We start from the raw sequence: 20,568 nt of genomic DNA, 5'->3' as shown, positions 1-20,568 counted from the left end.
ATCATAAATATCAAATATTGAAAAACTTGTAGAATGAGCCATTGAGATGAGTATATGTAGGATGATAAGTAAACAGATCAGTAAAATAGCTTTAGGAAATTTAGAAATAAGGTGTAACCTAGATATGGGCAAAAGTGGGTTGGGTCAGATACTAAACGTATTCAAATCAAGCTCAAGACAGAAGAAGAGTTTGGAAATATACTACTTTTTAAAACTTATTCCTCACCTAAGCTGGTCATTTTCTTGCAAAAATATTGTAGGCAACAAGCACATACAAAAAGGCTGGCAACAAATCACTGCCTAAGCCCTTGCAAAAACGCTGATGTTTTAATTATAACATACCACAGTTTCCTCCAGCCCTTTAAGATCTTCTCTTGCTTGTTCCCTTTTATCGTTAAGCAGTCTAAAAAGAGAGACCATTATGTAAGCCAAACAACATACTGAAATCATGAAAATAAAAGAACATAAAACAGAATAGCATCAGTCAAAGTTTTCAGATTTGGATGGAACAGGTGTGCCCACATTCGCACATCTAAATAAATTGCACATGCAATTACCCAACTGCACACATATGTGCAGGCTTTTTCAGCAGTAATGACTGGGCCACCATCTCCATTTTGACATGCATCTCTTGTAACTGTATTTGAAAATTTAATCTTCTATATTTTCAGGAAAGTCTGAGAAAAAGCCCAAATAAGCAACTAGGTAGCTTTGTTAGTGGTGGATTGTTTGTTTTTACAGTACAAAAAGCCAATCTGCAATCTTGCAACGAGCAAGACATTTTCAGTTTATCTCCTTGCACAAGGTAACAAAACTAGAGCTCTGAAAAACTTATTTTGGCACATACTAAAACAACAAAAAAACATGACATAACCAATGTGGTGTGCCCTGTAATTTGTAGGTTAGCCTGGTTATTGGGATGGTGTCTTCTGTATGAGTATTTTGGTGTAAATGCTTCTCACTAGGAGACAATCTGGGATGAGTCAGGCAGGAAGGAAGACATGGCTCAAGATGGTCAGCTTCCACTTAAGAATTGTTAAGGGACAACACCATAAATATTATCTCTGGTGACTCTGCCATAGTCCTGGACAACCTACAGAACTGGTCTGACCAGGATGGTTCAAAGCTGGCCAAGACTTGAAGAGGCCTCCTGGAAAACAAAGAATCCTTGTAGGGTTAAAAAGGACTCTCTTGAGGATATAAAGGGGGAACCAGACAGACACACACAGACTGTGCAGGTGTCCGAAGAATCTAGGCCTGCCTCGGTTGCCATTATGGGATGGTAATACTTTAGGTAAGATAGACATATTTACACGCTGTTGATTTAAAATCCACTTTTCTCTAATGCTTTGATCCAATTGTTAAATAAAAATGCTTTGTTTTAAGAAGGTTGTTGGTCACTATGTCACTTGTCCCTGTAAGAAGGAAACAGGTGCCTGAAACCCAACGGGATCTGCTGAGTAATATTCCATCTTCTGTGGTACCTATATGGCCTTCTCCATTCCCAGAATATCCAAGCACCTCAGTCTTTAGTGTATTTATCCCCACAACACCCCTGGGAAGTACGCAAGTGCTATTATCCACATTTTACAGATGGGCAAATGAGGCAACACAGGCAAAGTGACTTGTCCAAGGTCACACAAGAAGTCTGTTGGCAGAACAGGGAACTGAACTCATGCCCCCCAAGTCCTAGGCCAGTGTCCTAACCACTATACCATCCTTCCCCTCTAAGTGGCTGGTATACAAAGGGTAACAATCTCAGAATGGAAGAATTGTGTGATTTCACCCCAAGACAGATAAGGCCTATCACCTGAGCAGGTGCACTCAAAGAGATCAGAAAGAGATCAGAGGTGCAGCTAGCCCGTAAGTATGACAATATACAAGAAACAAAGCTTAAAGAGATCAGAGAAGGAGACTGCAAACTTACATGAGCTTTTCCAGTTTCAGTTCTCTTTCCTGATCCTCTATTTTCAATTTATCATAATCAGAGCTCAATTTCTCTTGTTCCAATTGCAGCTTCTGGTTCATACTGAAATGAGAAGGGGAAAAACCTCGCCAGCTTGATACAGACCATTGTAGATAAAACACTTCGAGAAACCTTCACATTCAGAACAGAGTTACCCACAGAGAATGAACCTGCAGTTCCACTGAGAGATTTTGGTATTTATACTAACCATGATGGATCATTAACTGGAATAATAGCCTTCATTTAAATATTTTGGGGAAACAAAACATACAAACAGCTCTTGTCCCCTCCCCTCACATACCCTTTTTATACCTCAAGGGCACAACCTGTACTTCCAAAACTATTCTGTTTTCACATTTCTCATTTTTCTGTTATCATGCCTTATCCCTTTTATAAATGCAGTGGAAAATGAGCATTACATTGGGATGAGACAGATTTAATTAACTGTTTACAGAACCAAGGGTATAGCAGTAAGGAGCACAGTGCCCCACATTGTACTTTACACCATAATTGTATTGAGAAAGGATTCCAGTGCAGAATCATGCACTAGAAGTACAGACTTGGCTTCAGTATGTTTTCGGGGTACTTCATTAACCGATATATACTGAAACTGGTGATGCCAAGAAAAAACACCCATAGTGCTGTAACAGGAAGCAGCTGGAGTTTACTGGCTAGTAGTTGTTTGAAGAACCAGAAAGGCTGTGGCAGGACCAGTCACCATGACAGGTATTCAGAGTCTTTATTTTTCCAATTTGTTCTCATCTACTATTTCTATTATCTATAAGCCTTTAGGCATAACATTATTGTGTCTTTCTTCCTCCCCTCCACAATTCTTTTTATTGAAGTAGATACACAACAAGGAAAAGGACAGTTTAATCCATAATATTCTATACTTTTCTGTCCCTTTATCTTCAAATCAGTACAGAATAGTTATATAGGGTACTTGTACATGCTGGTTTCTAAGGCCAGCTAGTGCTAGTAGAACTCTGAGATACATAGGTATGGATGGAAGAACAATCTTACAATGTCATTAGAACAGTATAGAAAAGAGCTAAATGACAGGGAAACAATGAGCAAGCATACTCTCTGATTTCATCAATGATTTTCTGCTTCTCTTCAATCTCATCTCGTAGCCTGGACAGCTGTTTCTGGTGGGCTTCCCTGTGACTCTCCATCTGCTGCTCCAGCGCTTTCTGCAGTTTGAAAAACAGAAATGGTGTATTTCAATAGTTTATCTGCTTTTGCTAATGCCTAATCCTCTCTTTTCTGTACATACGAGCTAAGTCAAACCTACAGTTTTAGATTTAAAAACTAAATCACATCAGAACTTTACTCAATATACTGATTTATATGGACAGCGCGGTACCATCTATTGCACCGAGTGCTAGATTCATGACTATGCATCTGTCTTATGCATCCGAAGAAGTGGGCTGTAGCCCACGAAAGCTTATGCTCTAATAAATTTGTTAGTCTCTAAGGTGCCACAAGTACTCCTGTTCTTTTTGCGGATACAGACTAGCACAGGTGCTACTCTGAAACCTGTCTTATGTGGGGAAGCCCTGATTTCTATTTTTGTGGCTTTGCAAGGAACACGTACAAGAAGATGGCAGGTGTGTGTTACTAAGCATACCCCAAGAATTACAGCTGTTCCTGCCACCTTCTATACCATTGTACCCATCTGTTTACCAGGAAAAAAATTTTTTACTGCTTTAGTTGTGCAGATGAAGAACACCTAAAGGGCGGTAGTGGGGTGGGGGGGGGGGAACAACTTACCCATGACACTACTGCTGAACTCCTAGAGCTAGAGATATTTCAAGTACTTGGGAAAGCTATATTTTTATTCTCTCTCTTTTTGGCTTGATGTTACATAGGACATTTTTCCCTCACACCAGACATGGAATAATTCTGCATGGCTATTTAATCATTAACTTAGGTTTTTGAATCCGAGGTCAAATTTTTGAAGTTCAGTTACTATCCCTGTTAAACACAGGATTTTCCCCCCGCTTCACACAAACTGTAATCCTCATTAAAAAAACTTAATATTTCCTCCTTGCATTCTACTTGCAAACAGGAAGGATAAATATCAGAAAATGTGTTTTGGCTTTATAATTCATTAGGTCATATTTAGGAGGAGGTTCTTTCCAGATGATTGGGCAACTGTTTAAATATGATCTGACCTTTCCTTATTAAATTCCAGTATAAAAATCACATTGATCCATAAGGCCTGATTCACCACTTAACTAATTTACTTCAATAGATTTCTACTGGTATAAAACTGAAGTAATGCAGGCTGAATGAATCAGGCTCATTTTTGTGTGTGTAGGTAAGGAAACCATTTCCAATTAAGAGTACACCTCTACCTCGATATAATGCTGTCCTCGTGAGCCAAAAAATCTTACCGCGTTATAGGTGAAACCGTGTTATATCGAACTTGCTTTGATCCACTGGAGTGCGCAGCCCCGCCCCCCCCGGAGCGCAGCTTTACCCTGTTATATCCGAATTCGTGTTATATCGGGTCGCGTTATATCGGGGTAGAGGTGTACTATATTAGGCACTGAATTTCTCTCCTGGGTTCAAATGAAGAAGTGGATTTACTAAAACCTTTTTGATTAAATTTGTACAAATCTTTCAACTGAATCTTTTCACCTTTTGAAGTTAGCTCAACTTCCAAACCATCCAACCATATTTTGGCTACAATGTACCTTTTTCCCCACACAAATTTACTTTATCAACATTATCAAGCTCTTCCCTTTCAAATCAGGAAAGTCATTCCTACGTGGCATGTAGGTTTCCCAATGGAAGTTTATGGCTCTGATAGATTATAAAAGTTTATTAAAAATTATTGGGCAGCACATGTGCATCCGAAAGCAGAATTTAGACCTAACTGTCAGTTTGACAAGTGTTCTTGGTGAGGAAAATCTATAATTGTGGCCTGCAATGCTACCTTCATTTCCTCTGCATCCTGAAGCAGGGTCAGATGCTCCTTCTCTTTATCCTGGAAGCTGACTTCATGCATTTTTTCTGTTAAGAGTTTAAAAAAAAAAAAAAAAGTTAAAGAGTTAACCAGAGACTTACTCGACACACTGAATCTGAAACCATTACAAAAAAAAAAATCACTACAACAGCTTTTTCTTTCCAGAAGCAGACAGAGAACTTCAGCTCTCAATTCAAGAATATCACATTACCCATCTCCGATACATTTTTAATGGTAACAAAATAAATGGGCACACTAACAGTCATTTGTTGAAAGATTCACATATGGCTATGCAGGGCTCTATCTGAAGTGACATGTGGATAACCCATCCATCACCTTCTCCACTTATCACCCGGTCATACCCCCCACATGCCTACAACTCCTTCCCATTCCCAGCATCCTCATGTCTACTTGTGACCCTTCCCACTGTCCTTAGGCCTTGGTGACTTCCATCCTTTTCTTCTACCTTTTCAGAGGATCCAAAGCATCTGATGCCACACCTATCCCTAGGAATAGATGGGGAAGCCTGAAGGTGGAGCCAAAACACAACTTGCCAGAACGTTAAATAATGAATTCTCTGACACAGCCTGCTGCTCCTGGAGTCCGAAGGGACCCCGAACAAGGAATATGGGGTGATGTTCTGGGTTGGCAGGTGTATGGTGGAAATCAGGACCCATGGTGGCAGTGTGTGCTACAGAGGCTTAAGAACACTAGAGAGAATTGCTCTTTCAATAAATTTTGCATATGTTGTCACAAAAACCTAATTTGCAATCCATAAAACGAAGCCCATGTATTTGCAGGATGTAACGTAGGAGCTACGAAAGGAGCATTTCACCCAGGATCAAACAGGGCGCAGTCTCCCCAGTTCTAGAGCAGGCAACCCACAGGGCTTGTATGGGTCAGCAACTAGGGGGATTATTCCAGTTGGACTGGACTCGAAGAATATTACAATACCAGGAGGGCCTGATGCTCCTTCAATTGCATGAACTAGGCTGCTGTGGCTTAACTCTGAGTTTCATAACAAGCACAGTGTGTACTGCAAGTCACAGAACTGTGTGATATTGACTCAGTTGTACTGTTCTACGACTGAATACTAAGCATGCAGGACAATTTATTAAGAGGATTGGGGAAATCCATTTGTTGTCAAGTTTGCACATTCAGGTTTCCCATTAGCTACATCCATGCATCCTCTTCAGAGTTTGCTTTTGCTTCAAAGAGACCCTGAGAAATGCCTAGGATTAGGCAAGTGAATTAAAATCCCACCTATCCAATCTGGCTCAGCCATGTCATCCTTCTAGTAATGGGAGGAATGAATAGCAGGTCGGCAGGGGCAACCATTATTTGCAAGGAAAGCCACAACAAAATACAAGATCCCCAGAAGAGTTGTCAATGTGCCAGTTGGATAGAACTCAATTTTCTAGACTGTAGAGGTAAAAAGTCTAGGACTAGAGGCCCCCCACAATTAATTACCCTGTTTTAAGTACAGTACCTTGAGCACGTAACTTGGCCAGCTCTTCATTAAGCGAGTCTTGTGACTCTTCTAGGTGCCTTCTCTTCTGTTCCATATTTTGCATGTAGTCTGTAAGGGACTTAATCTTTGCTTCATGCTTTAAAAAAAGTGAACAATAAGCAGATATAAATGGTAAAGCTTGTAATTTAGAAATTCAGGTGCTCTCTTCCTATAAAGATTAGGGACGTGTGAAAGCTCTCTGCATCCAGAGCTACCTACTAGGTGGACGTGCTGTACAAGATCTACGATAGATGTAACACCAACACAATCTTAACTCTTTGTGGCCTGTGGTTAACACTATGCAGCATGACAAGTATTTCCACAATACCATATGGAACGCAGGACCAGCTTGTTATCAACCAGCAGCAATATTTTAAAGTCAAATTCATTTAACATTAGGATGGAATACATAATTGAGTAGCTTCCTGGGCATCTCAAGCTGTACTACTAGGAAGCCAGATGTGTTGGTGAATAGCAACACTGATCATTTGCTCCTATTTTTTGTTAGCACGTCTTTAAACAAGAAAGGTCACTTTAATTAATAAAAATAGCAGCTGACACATTTCAAAGGTAAAAAGAACAAAATATATTTTATTTTGAAACATATTCTATTCCTAATTTCTGAGTTAAGAGGGGCCTGTGTGGGAGCTATTACAGTTCTACTGATGAGATCATTTCATTTTAAGAAGACCTGCCTCAGCATGGAGAAGAGGTCTAGATTTTTGAGTTCACATTATATTTCCGCATTAAGGGCAAAAGCTTGGAAGGTGCCGAGTACCTCCTAACCTTAATGGGAGTTGAAAGAGTTCAGTACCTCTCAGGACTTAGTTCTCAATGAAAAGTACATGTCAAATCCCACATCTATCATGATGACAGTCTGCTAGATTACTAAATTTGACAAGAAGCATTTGGAATGCTCATTCCCCAAAGTGTGGCATTAGAGCAGCACATGGCAGAGATACTCAATTTTAAGGGCTCAATTAAACAGTTCAAACCTCTGTTAACTGTTACTAAGTTTCCTTCTAGGCTTAAATACAGAGGGAACCTCATCATGATCTTATTCACAGGGCTCCCAGAATGACAAGAAAAAAAGTTCTCATGCTTGAAAGAATTAATCTGGTTGGTTTCCACACAGCACTAAAAGCATTCAAACGCCAGAAGAGAGGTGTAGACCATCAGTCTCAGCACAGTAGTGAGTTCCACTCCCACTTCTGATCCCGCCTCGTTCAATGGCCTCTGGAAAGTCACTTAACCTTTTTGCCTCAGATTCTCTATCTTTACAGGGGTGTGGAGGGGAATAATTAGGTAATATTTGTTAAGTGCTTTGAACATGAAAAGTGCTATGTAACTGTTAAGTATTACCAGACTCCAGTATACAATTTTATTGATTAAAAAAAGGGCTGGGATAAGATCATTCACATGCATGGTTCATTTCACATTTCTGAACAAGCGATCTATCCAGCCACAAATTGGTCTAGTGTCTTTCTGGAACATTTAGAAGCATGCTACAACTTCTGCCTTTCCTTATCAAGATCTACAGCAAGTTCAATGGATTGGAGAGCCACAGCAACTGCAAAACTGGGTCTGTCCCTACTTACGTTTTAATGATAAAAACTCTAGTTTTTTCAGACTAAGTGCCAGCAAATTACATGTGGTGGACTCACAATTCCTCCCCACAATCAGGGAACATGGAGATGACCATCTGGAATCAACAAAACCCCAACATATTGGCAGTAGCTGGCATTCAGCACATTTCCTTTCCTTTTTCCCCTTTAGGATCACAAAAAGTCTGACCCAGAGGGGCATCCTCCAAGCTCTTTTTCTGGTCACACAACAGTCACCAGGAAACCCTGCTGCTCAGAATTATATGGCACCAGTCTCCATAGTGTTAACAGTATCATTTCATATACTGTACCGGGGTCGGCAACCTTGCAGAAGTGGTGTGCCGAGTCTTCATTTATTCACTCTAATTTAAGGTTTCGCGTGCCGGTAATACATTTTAATGTTTTTAGAAGGTCTCTTTCTATAAGTCTATATTATATAACTAAACTATTGTATGTAAAGTAAACAAAGGTTTTCAAAATGTTTAAGAAGCATCATTTAAAATTAAATTAAAATGCTGATCTTATGCCACCAGCCTGCTCAGCTCGCTGCCAGCCTGGGGTTCTGTTCACCTAGGCCGGCAGAGGGCTGATCAGGGCCTGCGGCCGGGACCCAGACCTGGGGGGGGGAGGTTTCAGGGGTCAGGGCAGAGGGCTGGGGGAGCGGGTTCAGGGCCGAAGGCTGGTGTGTGTGTGTGGCGGGGGTTCAGAGATCAGGGCAGAGGGCTAGGGGCTGTGGGGGGTGCAGGGCAGAAGGCTGGGTGTGTGTTGGGGTGTGGGGGGTTCAGGGCAGAAGGCTGTGTGTGTGTTGGGGTGGGGGGGTTCAGGACAGAGGAATGGGGTTGTGTGGGTGCAGGGCAGAAGGCTGGGTGTGTGTTGGGGTGTAGGGAGTTCAGGGCAGAGGGCTGGGGCTGTGGGGGTGCAGGGCAGAGGGACGGATGTGTGTTGGGGTGGGGGGGTGCAGAGCAAAAGGCTGGGGTGCTCGGCTCGTGGGAGTGCTCCCAACCCCCTGCCCTGAGCAGCTCAGGGCAGGGGGCTGGAAGGGATATGCCCTGTTCCACCCCCTTCCCTACTTCTCTCTGTGTCCTCTACGGAGCAGGGAGCATGCTGCCGCTCTTCCCCCTCCCCCTTGCTAGGGCCATCAGCTGATTGGCCAGGGAAGGAGAGGAGGGGGCTGGAAAGCACCACGCTGGAGGAAGAAGTGGGGGAGGGGGGGAAGCTTGGCTGCCGCAGAACCAAGCTTCTGCCTCCTGCCCCCGCAGGGGAGAGCGGTGGGGCTGAGTGGTGCTGGGACCGCGGAAGGGAGCTGCGTGCCACTCAGAATTGGCTCGCGTGCCGTGTTTGGCACGCGTGCCGTAGTTTGCCGACCCCTGTACTATACTGTATATTTGCTAATGGGATGAATGCCTCTCCCAGCATGTTTTACAAATGAACTGGATATTAATTTTGTTAATTTCATTTGCATGTCATTTTTTAAGTTGAAGGCAGAGTGTTAAAGGTATAGAGTTGCAGAAATAAAGTTGTTTCTTCAGCATGTGTGGATAAGCTGTACTTTACAGTATGAGGGAGATAGAAATCTACAGCCAAGCAGGCATGATCTCATCGTTGAGAAGTAGCATGTTTAAGAAGGTTGGGGGTGGAGGCAGAAGATTTCAAGGAAGAAGAGGGTAAATCAGTGAGACTTCTGCCAAAGAGAGGAGGAGGAGGAGGAGGAGGAGGAAAGAGGCATACTTGTGAGATGAGGAGCTGGCAGGCTGCAAGTTCCCTCTCACTGGCATTCATCTTCCTGTTGGAGTCTATCTGGGCACTCTCCAGCTGCTTGCTGCGGTTCACCAGAGATTTCACCTCAGACTTCATCTTACTGATATACAGCCGTGCCATGGTGAACTCTTCCTCGATTACCCCGTTCACATCTGCTAACTAAACACACAAAGAGTTGCATTGCTTAATGCAGGCTTATAAAAGAAAATAGCCAATGCAGAAAACTTTCTACTAGTGAACCAGTTGTCTAGAGCTAGGAGATCTCAGTAATACACAGCACAACTCACAAGTCCTGGGTACACCAGCTTGGATTTTTTCTCATTTACATTCCAAGATGTCATATCACTCAACCTCTCCGAAACTTCATGGATAAAAGTCAGACAAAGGCCAAAAGTTAAGTCTTCCTGCTCAGGTTATAACCACTGATCCAATGACTCAACATTAAAAGTGGGAATAATTTAGAACACTTGCCCTAATTGCAGTGACACATTGCAGAAGAGCTTTCCGATGCTGCTGGAGAGGCCAGGAACCTCCTTTTTTAAAGTGACATTATAAAGCACCTTCCATTGTTACTTGTTTACACTGAAAACTGGCTTCTTAATTAGTACAACGCCTCCACTAAATGGTAAACATCTATTTTCAAGTACTGTACCCTTTAATATAATTTCATATACAATTACATGACCACCAGGGGTTGCTGTAACATCTTATGCAAGATTCACTCTTGTACTACTAGGAAAAAAATGGTTAAAAAGAACTTCCAGATCAGATCACATTAATTTGGACAGAGCTCCCTGTAATCTTATATCAACCCTAGATTTACTGGCTATTCGTATCAGCCAAAAACTGAAATGGTATGACAGTTTATTTTGCTTATTTTGAGATTGCAACAGCCAGATTTCCAGAATTATCAAATACTTTAATATAAATTAATACACTAAGGAACATTCAGAACCTGTGGAATCCAATGATAACAGCAGAATTCCAGGAGCCCAATTTTCTCTCAGTTCATTGAGCAAGGAATTCCTCAGCAAGCATGGATTTCCTTTCCCTCCCCTACCCAAACATGCCTTCTAGCAACTCTTAAATGAACAGTTCATACTCCGGGAAATAATGATGCAGGACGTGTCATAAGAAACACATTGCCAGACAGACAAAGATCATGTCCTTTGTAATCAGAGAGGAATTGAGCACTTGCAAATCCCATTGACTTCAGTGAGAGAGAGGCAGGTGCACAACAACTCTCAGGATCAGGTCCAAGGGGTATATCATGAACAGGGTATCCAGCAACACATACTTGTTTTTTATCCTTGAAGTATGGGGAAAGAGTTTAAAAAGTAAGATGCCAGCTCCAATATTCCAAGTGAAGCAAAAAGGAGAAAGTTAGTACACTAAAAAGACAACATGAAATACTACTTGGAAATAGATTTGTCTCATGCAAACTTGCCGGAATGGTCTAGCAAATAGACATAACATTTAGTTTCAAAAGAAAAAAGTGACATGGTCAACAGTGTAAAGAGAATTTGTATATCACCTACAGTGAATAGTTTGTTCAGTTACCTGATGCAAAGTTTTAGCCAATGGCCATTAAAATACCATTTCCAATTGTTGAAATTTCCTTTATCTACTGTGGGAGAAGTGAAAACCTTGAAGAACTTGGCCAGCTGTCTGTATTCAGAGGAGCCAGTCAGCATGCAAATTTCAAAGCAGGTATCTCCAGAAACATTTCCACTCCCAGGTTCTACTTTGTCAATAGCATTCATTTATTTTCCACTTTGTTATTCCACAGAAGAAGAAACCATCAATAAATTTCCTCTCCTACATTGGCTATAGTCAGGCGTATGCTACAGCAATGCTGACATTTATGGGGTAATCAGAAAAATTCACCAATGCTGGAAATTGACAGACTTGAGTTTGTCACCAATACTTTGATTTCCCTGAAAATTTGTGAAATTTCTAAATTCAGCCAGTGTTTAAATGATAAGCCACAAACATTTCTCCTCACATGACTCTGTCCTGATCTGCTGAACGGGTGCTAATACAAATCCTTGACTTCTCAAGAACAGAGAGCGCCTATCACAATAGATTGTGTAAGCTGCATGGTGGTTTTATGACCTAGAAAAACATCCACCAAGACCAAAACAAATTATTTTAATTTGTGATCCAAGGAGGATTTAAATATCAGACTACAGAGGTGAAAGGTTGGGGCTGTAAATACCCATACCACCCATCCTCAGAACTACATCTTTATAGTCTTTTGAAAAAAGCAATATAAGATCTGGTTTACCGTTTTAACATCATTGGTACCAATGATTCCTCCAATCTCTCCCAGATCTTTAAGCAGTAAGTTCAAGATCTCTGTAGCTCTCTTTTTCTGATGATTACTGAGATCCTGCAACTGACCCAGCTCTCGTTGGGTGGCTGTCAAAGCCGTCTGGAAAAGATTTAAGAGATGAGATTACAAACCTGTCCAATGATTCCCTTTATACAGAACAGCAACTATAGTTCAGAAAACTGACAGTTCATACTCTGAACAGAACAAACCCACATAGGTCAGTTTTCCTATTTCTACATTTAAAAGATTGTCTTTATATGGTTGTTTTTATGTCTCCCCTTTGATAGAGGTATAATTGTGACCCCACATTTCATTTTCCCTTGTTTCAGTGCCATTCCATGGGTACAAGCTGTTCAATTATGGCTTTCAGGCTACAGGATTATTTATTTTATTCATCCTTTTGCAGAATTCACTTAGAGTCTGACATCCAAGTTACATATTAAACACACCAACATCTGCATCTTTCTAGTGTTTGTACAGTAATGCCTTCTATCTAACTGCCTGTCCTTAACACCAGTGTCCTCAGCAGACAGCCAGTATGCCTTTTAGCAAATAGCACAGTAAAATGAAAATTGCTAATATAATGTTAAAAACATTACCAACATGAAATCAATATTGTTGGTATCAGTTACAAAATAATGGAAATCAGAACCTGACAATGACCCAAATAGGCAGGAATCACACATGCTCCAGAGTCTATCCTGCCTAACCCTTTGGGTATTTAAACCAAATCTAGATTTGAAACTCTTGTAGACTAGGATATAGTAGGTGATGTAGTTTGATCACATCCAAGAAGCTAAGGTGTGTGTCATAGGAGAAGAGAATAAGAAATGAGTGAATACAAAATGTTCTTGTAAATATTTGCACTCTTACTTTATCCCCAATGCTAAGTTTTCTCTACGGCAGCCAGAGAAGTCAGGGAAAAGAAACAGTTGTTACATTCTGGTGGGGCTTGTCAAGATGCAGATTATTCCAACATCCTTGAAGGGAGAGGGGTGAAGGAGGGAGATTTTCACCAACCTGGCAGTTTTAATGTAGACTTACACTACTAACTGGATAAATTTCAGCTTGAAGCAACATACCCATGCTAGCTCCAATCAAGCTAGAGCCCTAAAAATAGAGTGTAGCTGTAGCAACATGAGTGGTAGGAGGGGTTAGCTGCCCTGAGTACATGCCCAGCATCTTGGATAGGATTGTACTCGGGCAGCGAGCCCGTCCCACCACTCCCAACACTGACTATATTCTTAGAGTGCAGGTACCTCAATCAGAGCTAGTGTGGGTATGTCTCCTTGAGCTGGAATTTACACTGCCAGCCTGAAGCTTAGATGTTCCCTTAGCGAGTGAGGCTGAGACATTGTAGTGACAAAGTAGATCTACATACCAGAATATTGGAAGAACAAAGAGACGATAAAGCTAACAGCTGCTGAGAAGAAAGTCTAGTCATTAGAAAGAACATTACTATTGTGCTTTGCTCCTACAAATTACCATTATATTTTGAGTGTGGTATGCAAGTATCTGCCAACAATTACCACACAGTAGTATCAGAGTCTACCACAATTTTATTCTTCAAGATGGGCGATACAAGAGGTAACTCTTGGCAAATGTTGGCCTTTTAATGGCTTCTCTACTTCAGTTTTTAGCAACAAAAGCTAGTAATATACTTGACTAGAATATTAAGAAAAGATTTATAAATTGGTACAGACTAGTGGGTATCTCCCTAAAAATCAGTCTTTTTGACAATAATAAACTGCATGTAAAAAACAGACATCAGATAAAGGAATAACCAGCAATGCTCCTACTGTTTTCTGTGACAGTTCATCAGCCAGCTGTTCATTGGCTCGGGTCTTGTCCTCCACTTCTTGCGATTTCTGGTCATAATTGACAGCTAATTCCTCCAGGGCCTGAAGAACCTCTTTCACCTCATCTTTTGCAGCCTCATTTTCAATCTGAAGACGAGTCAGTTCCTCTTGGATCTTCTCATAATCTCTTCTAGTGGAAGCCAAAAGCTGGAAATAGATGGCAGAGATCACAAGTAGGTCGCTGTTCCCCCAAGAACTAGCTCAAAAGATTTACAACATTGACTACAGGAGACAAGAGACCTTGCCACTCTACCAGAAACAATATAAGCAGCAGGTGTAATGTGCAAATATATCTTTGAAGAAACTAAGCAAAAAACCTCTGGACCTCATGGAAAAGAAAGCTTAATCAAATCCTATTATGCCACAAGATTCAGACAAAAACAAAAACTTATTTTGAGCAATTTCATAGCTTCAAATGCTTTTTCTACTCTGAATTCAATGCTGTCCAAGCTAAGAACCAAAATGAAAAAGACTTCAAGTCAAAGTGTTACAACTTTGAAGTGAACCACATAATAAGCTGTCTAAAGTAGCTTGGGGTGTCTCGTGTCATTTTGTTATAGATTCATAGATTCTAGGACTGGAAGGGACCTCGAGAGGTCATCGAGTCCAGTCCTCTGCCCTCATGGCAGGACCAAATACAGTCTAGACCATCCCTGATAGACATTTATCTAACCCACTCTTAAATATCTCCAGAGATGGAGATTCCACAACCTCCCTAGGCAATTTATTCCAGTGTTTAACCACCCTGACAGTTAGGAACTTTTTCCTAATGTCCAACCTAGACCTCCCTTGCTGCAGTTTAAGCCCATTGCTTCTTGTTCTATCCTTAGAGGCTAAGGTGAACAAGTTTTCTCCCTCCTCATGACACCCTTTTAGATACCTGAAAACTGCTATCATGTCCCCTCTCAGTCTTCTCTTTTCCAAACTAAACAAACCCAATTCTTTCAGCCTTCCTTCATAGGTCATGTTCTCAAGACCTTTAATCATTCTTGTTGCTCTTCTCTGGACCCTCTCCAATTTCTCCACATCTTTCTTGAAATGCGGTGCCCAGAACTGGACACAATACTCCAGTTGAGACCTAACCAGCGCAGAGTAGAGCGGAAGAATGACTTCTCGTGTCTTGCTCACAACACACCTGTTAATACATCCCAGAATCACGTTTGCTTTTTTTGCAACAGCATCACACTGTTGACTCATATTTAGCTTGTGGTCCACTATAACCCCTAGATCCCTTTCTGCCGTACTCCTTCCTAGACAGTCTCTTCCCATTCTGTATGTGTGAAACTGATTTTTCCTTCCTAAGTGGAGCACTTTGCATTTGTCTTTGTTAAACTTCATCCTGTTTACCTCAGACCATTTCTCCAATTTGTCCAGATCATTTTGAATTATGACCCTGTCCTCCAAAGCAGTTGCAATCCCTCCCAGTTTGGTATCATCTGCAAACTTAATAAGCATACTTTCTATGCCAATATCTAAGTCGTTAATGAAGATATTGAACAGAGCCGGTCCCAAAACAGACCCCTGCGGAACCCCACTTGTTCTGCCTTTCCAGCAGGATTGGGAACCACTAATAACTGAATATTTTAACAGGAAAAACTGTGATAATCATTTTAACTTGAGTTAAAAGAAACTATAGACAGACTTCTTTTTAAAAAATTACTCCTATTTGCAGAGATCAACTTAAAATAAGCATTTTTATGCGCAAACCGTTGATTAATAAAAAGAACACAGGTTTAGCACAGACTTATGGCTGTCTCTAACCTTCCTGTTATACCCATCTAATCCATTTCATTCTCAAATAAGAAGGGACGTAGGTAAGTTTATAGGATGGCGAAGATTGTGCAGAGGTCAATTTCATATTCTACTCTCATATCCTATTCCATCTTAATACAAAAAATTAAACCATGGAAAATTCTTCAAAATTCAGATTGCACACTGAACTGGAAAACCTCTCAAGTAAAGTTACCTATAGGAGAACAGTGTCAAAATAAAAGAGAAAACTGAAAAGTATCTCACAATATTTATTGCTAATAATACATTTTTGGAAAGTCACAAGTTGAAAAATCATTGTTTAAAAAAATAAAATAAGGCAAAAAGCAGCACCAAATAAAGACTACAAATTTAATCCATCAATTAAAAGAAGGGGTTATTGATTGGGGTCATCCTAATGGCAACATCCTGGACATTTATTCAGGAGATGCTTTTGTTTTTAAGGGTCTCACTTTATGGGTTGACTGGAGCTTGAAGTGCTGTAGATGGAGTTCTCCTAGGCTACTCACAGCCCTTAGTGCCAAATTAGTAGTCCTGGTGGGGGCTGAAGAATTAAATCTTGTCCGGTTTAGCCAGAAGGATAATGAACATGCCATGGGAGTGGACGGTTAAAACAATTAAGAAAAAAAGTGGAGCTCTGAAAGATGGTGTGGTAGGCTCTTCTTTCTACTGCCACACTTCATAGGAATGATAAAAAGTTAGGTAAGTATGTGGTTATCATCAGCCTGAACTACCACTGTCCACTACCTCTTCACCCCCAAGCCTTGAGGAAGTTCAGCTCTAGATACAAAACCAGAACTGAGATAGTATCTCTTCACCTTCTCTTTCAATATATTCAGCATCTAGAGATGTCTAAGAGGAAAGCTGGAAAATAGGAAGTAAGCAGGTTAGTTTCAGGACACATGCCCCTGCTGCAAAAGGGTGGAAGAGATGATTCACCATTAGGGAAATGCACCCAGCTGGTAATACTGTATCCTCAAAGTGAAGTGTTAGTTAATTTATCAGGACCTAGGGATAGGAGATGATTTAAACAATAATAACTGAACACCTTAAAAGTATTTCTCTGCTAAACTGACATGGACTACTCCTTACAATTTATTTAAAGATATTTTGATGTGCTTACCACTGTGGTTTCACAATACCAAAAATCCATTGGTGCAATATACTACCTAATGTGTAAGTGGCAACACTACCCTTTACTTGATTGCAGGGGAAGGGGGGGGAAAATCAAGACTTCAGGAACTTAGTTATCTCATTCTCTACCGACTGGTTCACAAAGAAGAGATAAGCCTTAATACTGACAGATAGATGCAAGGAGGAGTTCTCTACCTTAAGGGGTACAGATCTGTGTTTCTGGAGTTCTATTCCCCATGTTTCACAACTTTGAGATGTAAGCTTCACTGTGGGGGCTATTAGAAGCAGCGTATTTACTACAGAGGCCAAAGAGAAAGAATCAAAATATATAGGAGTGAACAAGTTATTGGCCATCCATCCAAAGGAAGAGCGACTGAAATCTTAGGATGGTTGGAACACTGTGAAAGGTCAATTTATGAACACATACCTAGAAAGAAAGCAGACCAGAACAATTTATCTAGCAATTAAGCTTAATTTAGTACATGGAGTTCTACCCCTCATGTTCTAGTAAAGTTTAGGCACGGCCTTCCTGCGAAGATTCAGAACTTCATCTGAGAATACCATACAGCAGTATGTAGCTCAAGTGTATGTACTTTCACCTGCGAAAGAAATAGTTAACCCATGGCAAAGGAATGCTAAGGGTATTATAACAGCACGTGTCCTATCCGTAACATGCTTTATAATAGCATTGAATCTACTAGTTTAATCAGCCAGAAATAAGTGCTCTGGCTAATTAGGGAGAACAGCCACGTTGCATCATATATCAATGAACTAATCACAAGCAGTAGTAGACTGCAGGTGGATCATTTCAATGAGAGCTGTGAGAAGCTCGTGAAGTTTACAGACATGAAGTCAAAGCCTAAAAAAACCTTAATTTCCTCCTTTAGAGAGAGTCAAACTAACAAAAATATTGCACTGGCCTCCAGAGGTGACAGACTGCCATCCCCATTGGAAGAGCCAGTAAAGCTTCTAAGCCAGTGATACAACACTAGCCTCAGGGATTTTGATGATAAAGTTGGTGAAGCAGGAATGAATGCAAAAAAGAAAGAAAATGGTCACCATGGCAGGGATTAGAGGTCACTGAAAACAAACTAATATTAAATAAGGATCCAGAGGGAGGCAGGAGATGAGCTAGAATACAGGAGACTCCCAAGTAAACAAACATCCAAAAGGAGAGTGATACAAATAGCCCAAGAAATAAAGGTAAGAAAAGATGCCAGAACCCAGGAGTACAGAAACTATACAAATGGGGAACTAGTGAAAATGAGTGAGATTTGGACACTAAATTAGACTTACAGACATTAGATCCACAAAGGACTACATTCTTTTATGAAACAGAAGTAGATGGCTTAAAACCCTATAAAGTTAAGAATACACATCAGCAAGTTGTAGAATGTAATTTGAAGTATTATTGCTGGCAATATGTGAAATGCAACACTAATCAAGACACTCATAAGAATAGCCATACCAGGTCAGACTAATGGTCCACCTATCCCAGTTTCCTGTCTTCTGACAGTAGTCGGGGCCAGATGCTTCAGAGTGAATGAACAGAACAGGACAATTTATCAAGTGATCATTCCCTGTCATCCAGTCCCAGCTTCTGGCAGAGTATGGGGTTGCATCCCTGACCATCCTGATTAATGGCCATTGATGGAGCTATCCTCCATAAACTTATCTTATTCTTTTTTGAACATACAACATCCCCTGGCAACAAGTTCCACAGGTTGACAGCTGTTCAAAGCTGAACAGTCCCAGTCTTTCTAATTTCTCCTTGTATGGATGCTGTTCCATACCCCTAATCATTTTTGTTGCCCCTATCTGAACCTTTTCCTATTCTAATACATTATTTTTGAGATAGGATGACCAGAACCACATGCAGTATTCAAGCCTACCATGGCTTCACATAGAGGCATTATGATATTTTCTGTCTAATCAGCTACCCGTTTCCTAATGGTTCCTAACATGGTTAACTTTTCTGACTGCCGCTACAGATTGAGCAGATGTCTTCAGAGAATGCTCTACAATGTCTCCAAGATCTCGTCCTTGAGAGTGGTAGTTGAGATTATGTTTTCCAATGTGCATAATTTCATCTGCCATTTTGTTACCCAGTCACCTAGTTTTGTGAGATCCCTTTGTAATTCTTCACAGGCAGCTTTGGGATTAACTATTTTGAGTAATCTTCTATCATCTGCAAGCTTTGCCACCACACTATGTACCCCTTTTTCCAGATCATTTGATCCGTGGAAAAATTGGAAAGAGTCCAGCGGAGGGCAACAAAAATGATTAGGGGGCTGGAGCACATGACTTATGAGGAGAGGCTGAGGGAACTGGGATTGTTTAGTCTGCAGAAGAGAAGAATGAGGGGGGATTTGATAGCTGCTTTCAAATACCTGAAAGGGGGTTCCAAATAGGATGGATCTAGACTGTTCTCAGTGATACCTGATGACAGAACAAGGATAATGGTCTCAAGTTGCAGTGCGGGAGGTTTAGGTTGGATATTAGGAAAAACTTTTTCACTAGGAGGGTGGTGAAGCACTGGAATGGGTTACCTAGGGAGGTGGTGGAATCTCCTTCCTTAGAGGTTTTTAAGGTCAGGCTTGACAAAGCCCTGGCTGGGATGATTTAGTTGGGAATTGGTCCTGCTTTGAGCAGGGGGTTGTACTAGATGACCTCCTGAGGTCCCTTCCAACCCTGATATTCTATGATTCTATGGTTATCTGTTCTGTTCATTCCCTCTGAAGCACCTCTCCTTGGCCACTGTGGGAAGACAGGATACTGGGCTAGATGGACCATTGGTCAGATCCAGTATGGCCGTTCTTATTTTCTTATGTAATATGTTGAAAAGCACTGGTCCCAGTACAGATCCTTCAGGGACCTCTCTCACTTCTGAAAACGGACCATTTATTCTTACTCCTTGTTTCCTATATTTTAACCAGTTACTGATTCACGAGAGGACCTTCTCTCCTATCCTATGACTGCCTACTTTCCTTAAGAGCCTTTAGTGAGGGACCTTGTCAAAGGCTTTCTGAAAGCCCAAGTACACTAAATCCTCTGGATCACCCTAGTCCATACGTTTGTTGACCCCCTCAAAGAATTCTAATGGATTGGTGAGACATATTGTGTTCATCTAGGTTTCTGAAAATTCTTCTTTTTTACTATGGCTAACCTAGTGAAGAGGGTTTTAAAACTAGATTTGATGGGAGCAGGAGACAAAAGCCCACATGTAAGTCAAAAACATGGAGATCCGGGACAAGGGTCAGAACCTAGGTGGAGCATGTGCCATTACAGGAGGAATAAGAGCAAGAAAAGAGAGAACATAGAGGGGAAATCAAATCAGTATCTTAGATCTCTGTATACTGATGTGAGAAATATGGGGAATAAGCAGGAAGAACTCTCAAAAAAGAAAAGAGGTGGGTGAAGGGGCAAATTTTGCTCTGTTTAACTGATCTCAGTTCACTTGCTGCACTGGTGTATCAGAGTTACTCTGTATTTACACTGCTTTAACAGCAGAAATTGACCCAAGAAAAGCTTAAAATATTTTTAAAAAGTGGGTCAAACTGCAAAAGAAAGCACAGCAAAAAATAGAGAATTTAACTCGCTATGAAACATTTCACCTCCTCCAAATTTTCCGAAAAATACCACAACTACATTTTGGAAG

The 20,568-nt window shown here is 40.9% G+C and overlaps 1 protein-coding gene across 3 annotated transcripts in view; it reads right to left on the bottom strand.

Moving 5' to 3' along the window:
• The window catches only part of KIF5C (kinesin family member 5C), a 110,018-nt gene that overhangs the window by 8,421 nt on the left and 81,029 nt on the right, over positions 1 to 20,568 (bottom strand). For all 3 annotated transcript variants that reach the window (XM_029910567.1, XM_029910568.1, XM_029910569.1), the window contains 8 exons: positions 13,947 to 14,153; positions 12,100 to 12,246; positions 9,783 to 9,971; positions 6,430 to 6,547; positions 4,911 to 4,987; positions 3,050 to 3,159; positions 1,928 to 2,029; positions 343 to 403 (listed from right to left, as the gene is read on the bottom strand). In XM_029910567.1, coding sequence (XP_029766427.1) covers positions 343 to 403; positions 1,928 to 2,029; positions 3,050 to 3,159; positions 4,911 to 4,987; positions 6,430 to 6,547; positions 9,783 to 9,971; positions 12,100 to 12,246; positions 13,947 to 14,153 — 1,011 coding nt within the window. The remainder of the gene's footprint in view (positions 1 to 342; positions 404 to 1,927; positions 2,030 to 3,049; positions 3,160 to 4,910; positions 4,988 to 6,429; positions 6,548 to 9,782; positions 9,972 to 12,099; positions 12,247 to 13,946; positions 14,154 to 20,568) is intronic.

Source organism: Terrapene carolina, unplaced genomic scaffold (assembly GCF_002925995.2).
Source record: "Terrapene carolina triunguis isolate 2854851 unplaced genomic scaffold, T_m_triunguis-2.0 Scaffold62, whole genome shotgun sequence".
Classification (NCBI taxonomy): Eukaryota; Metazoa; Chordata; order Testudines; family Emydidae; genus Terrapene; species Terrapene triunguis.
Note: the sequence above shows the minus strand (reverse complement) of the source record. Positions and strands in the feature narration are given on the sequence as shown.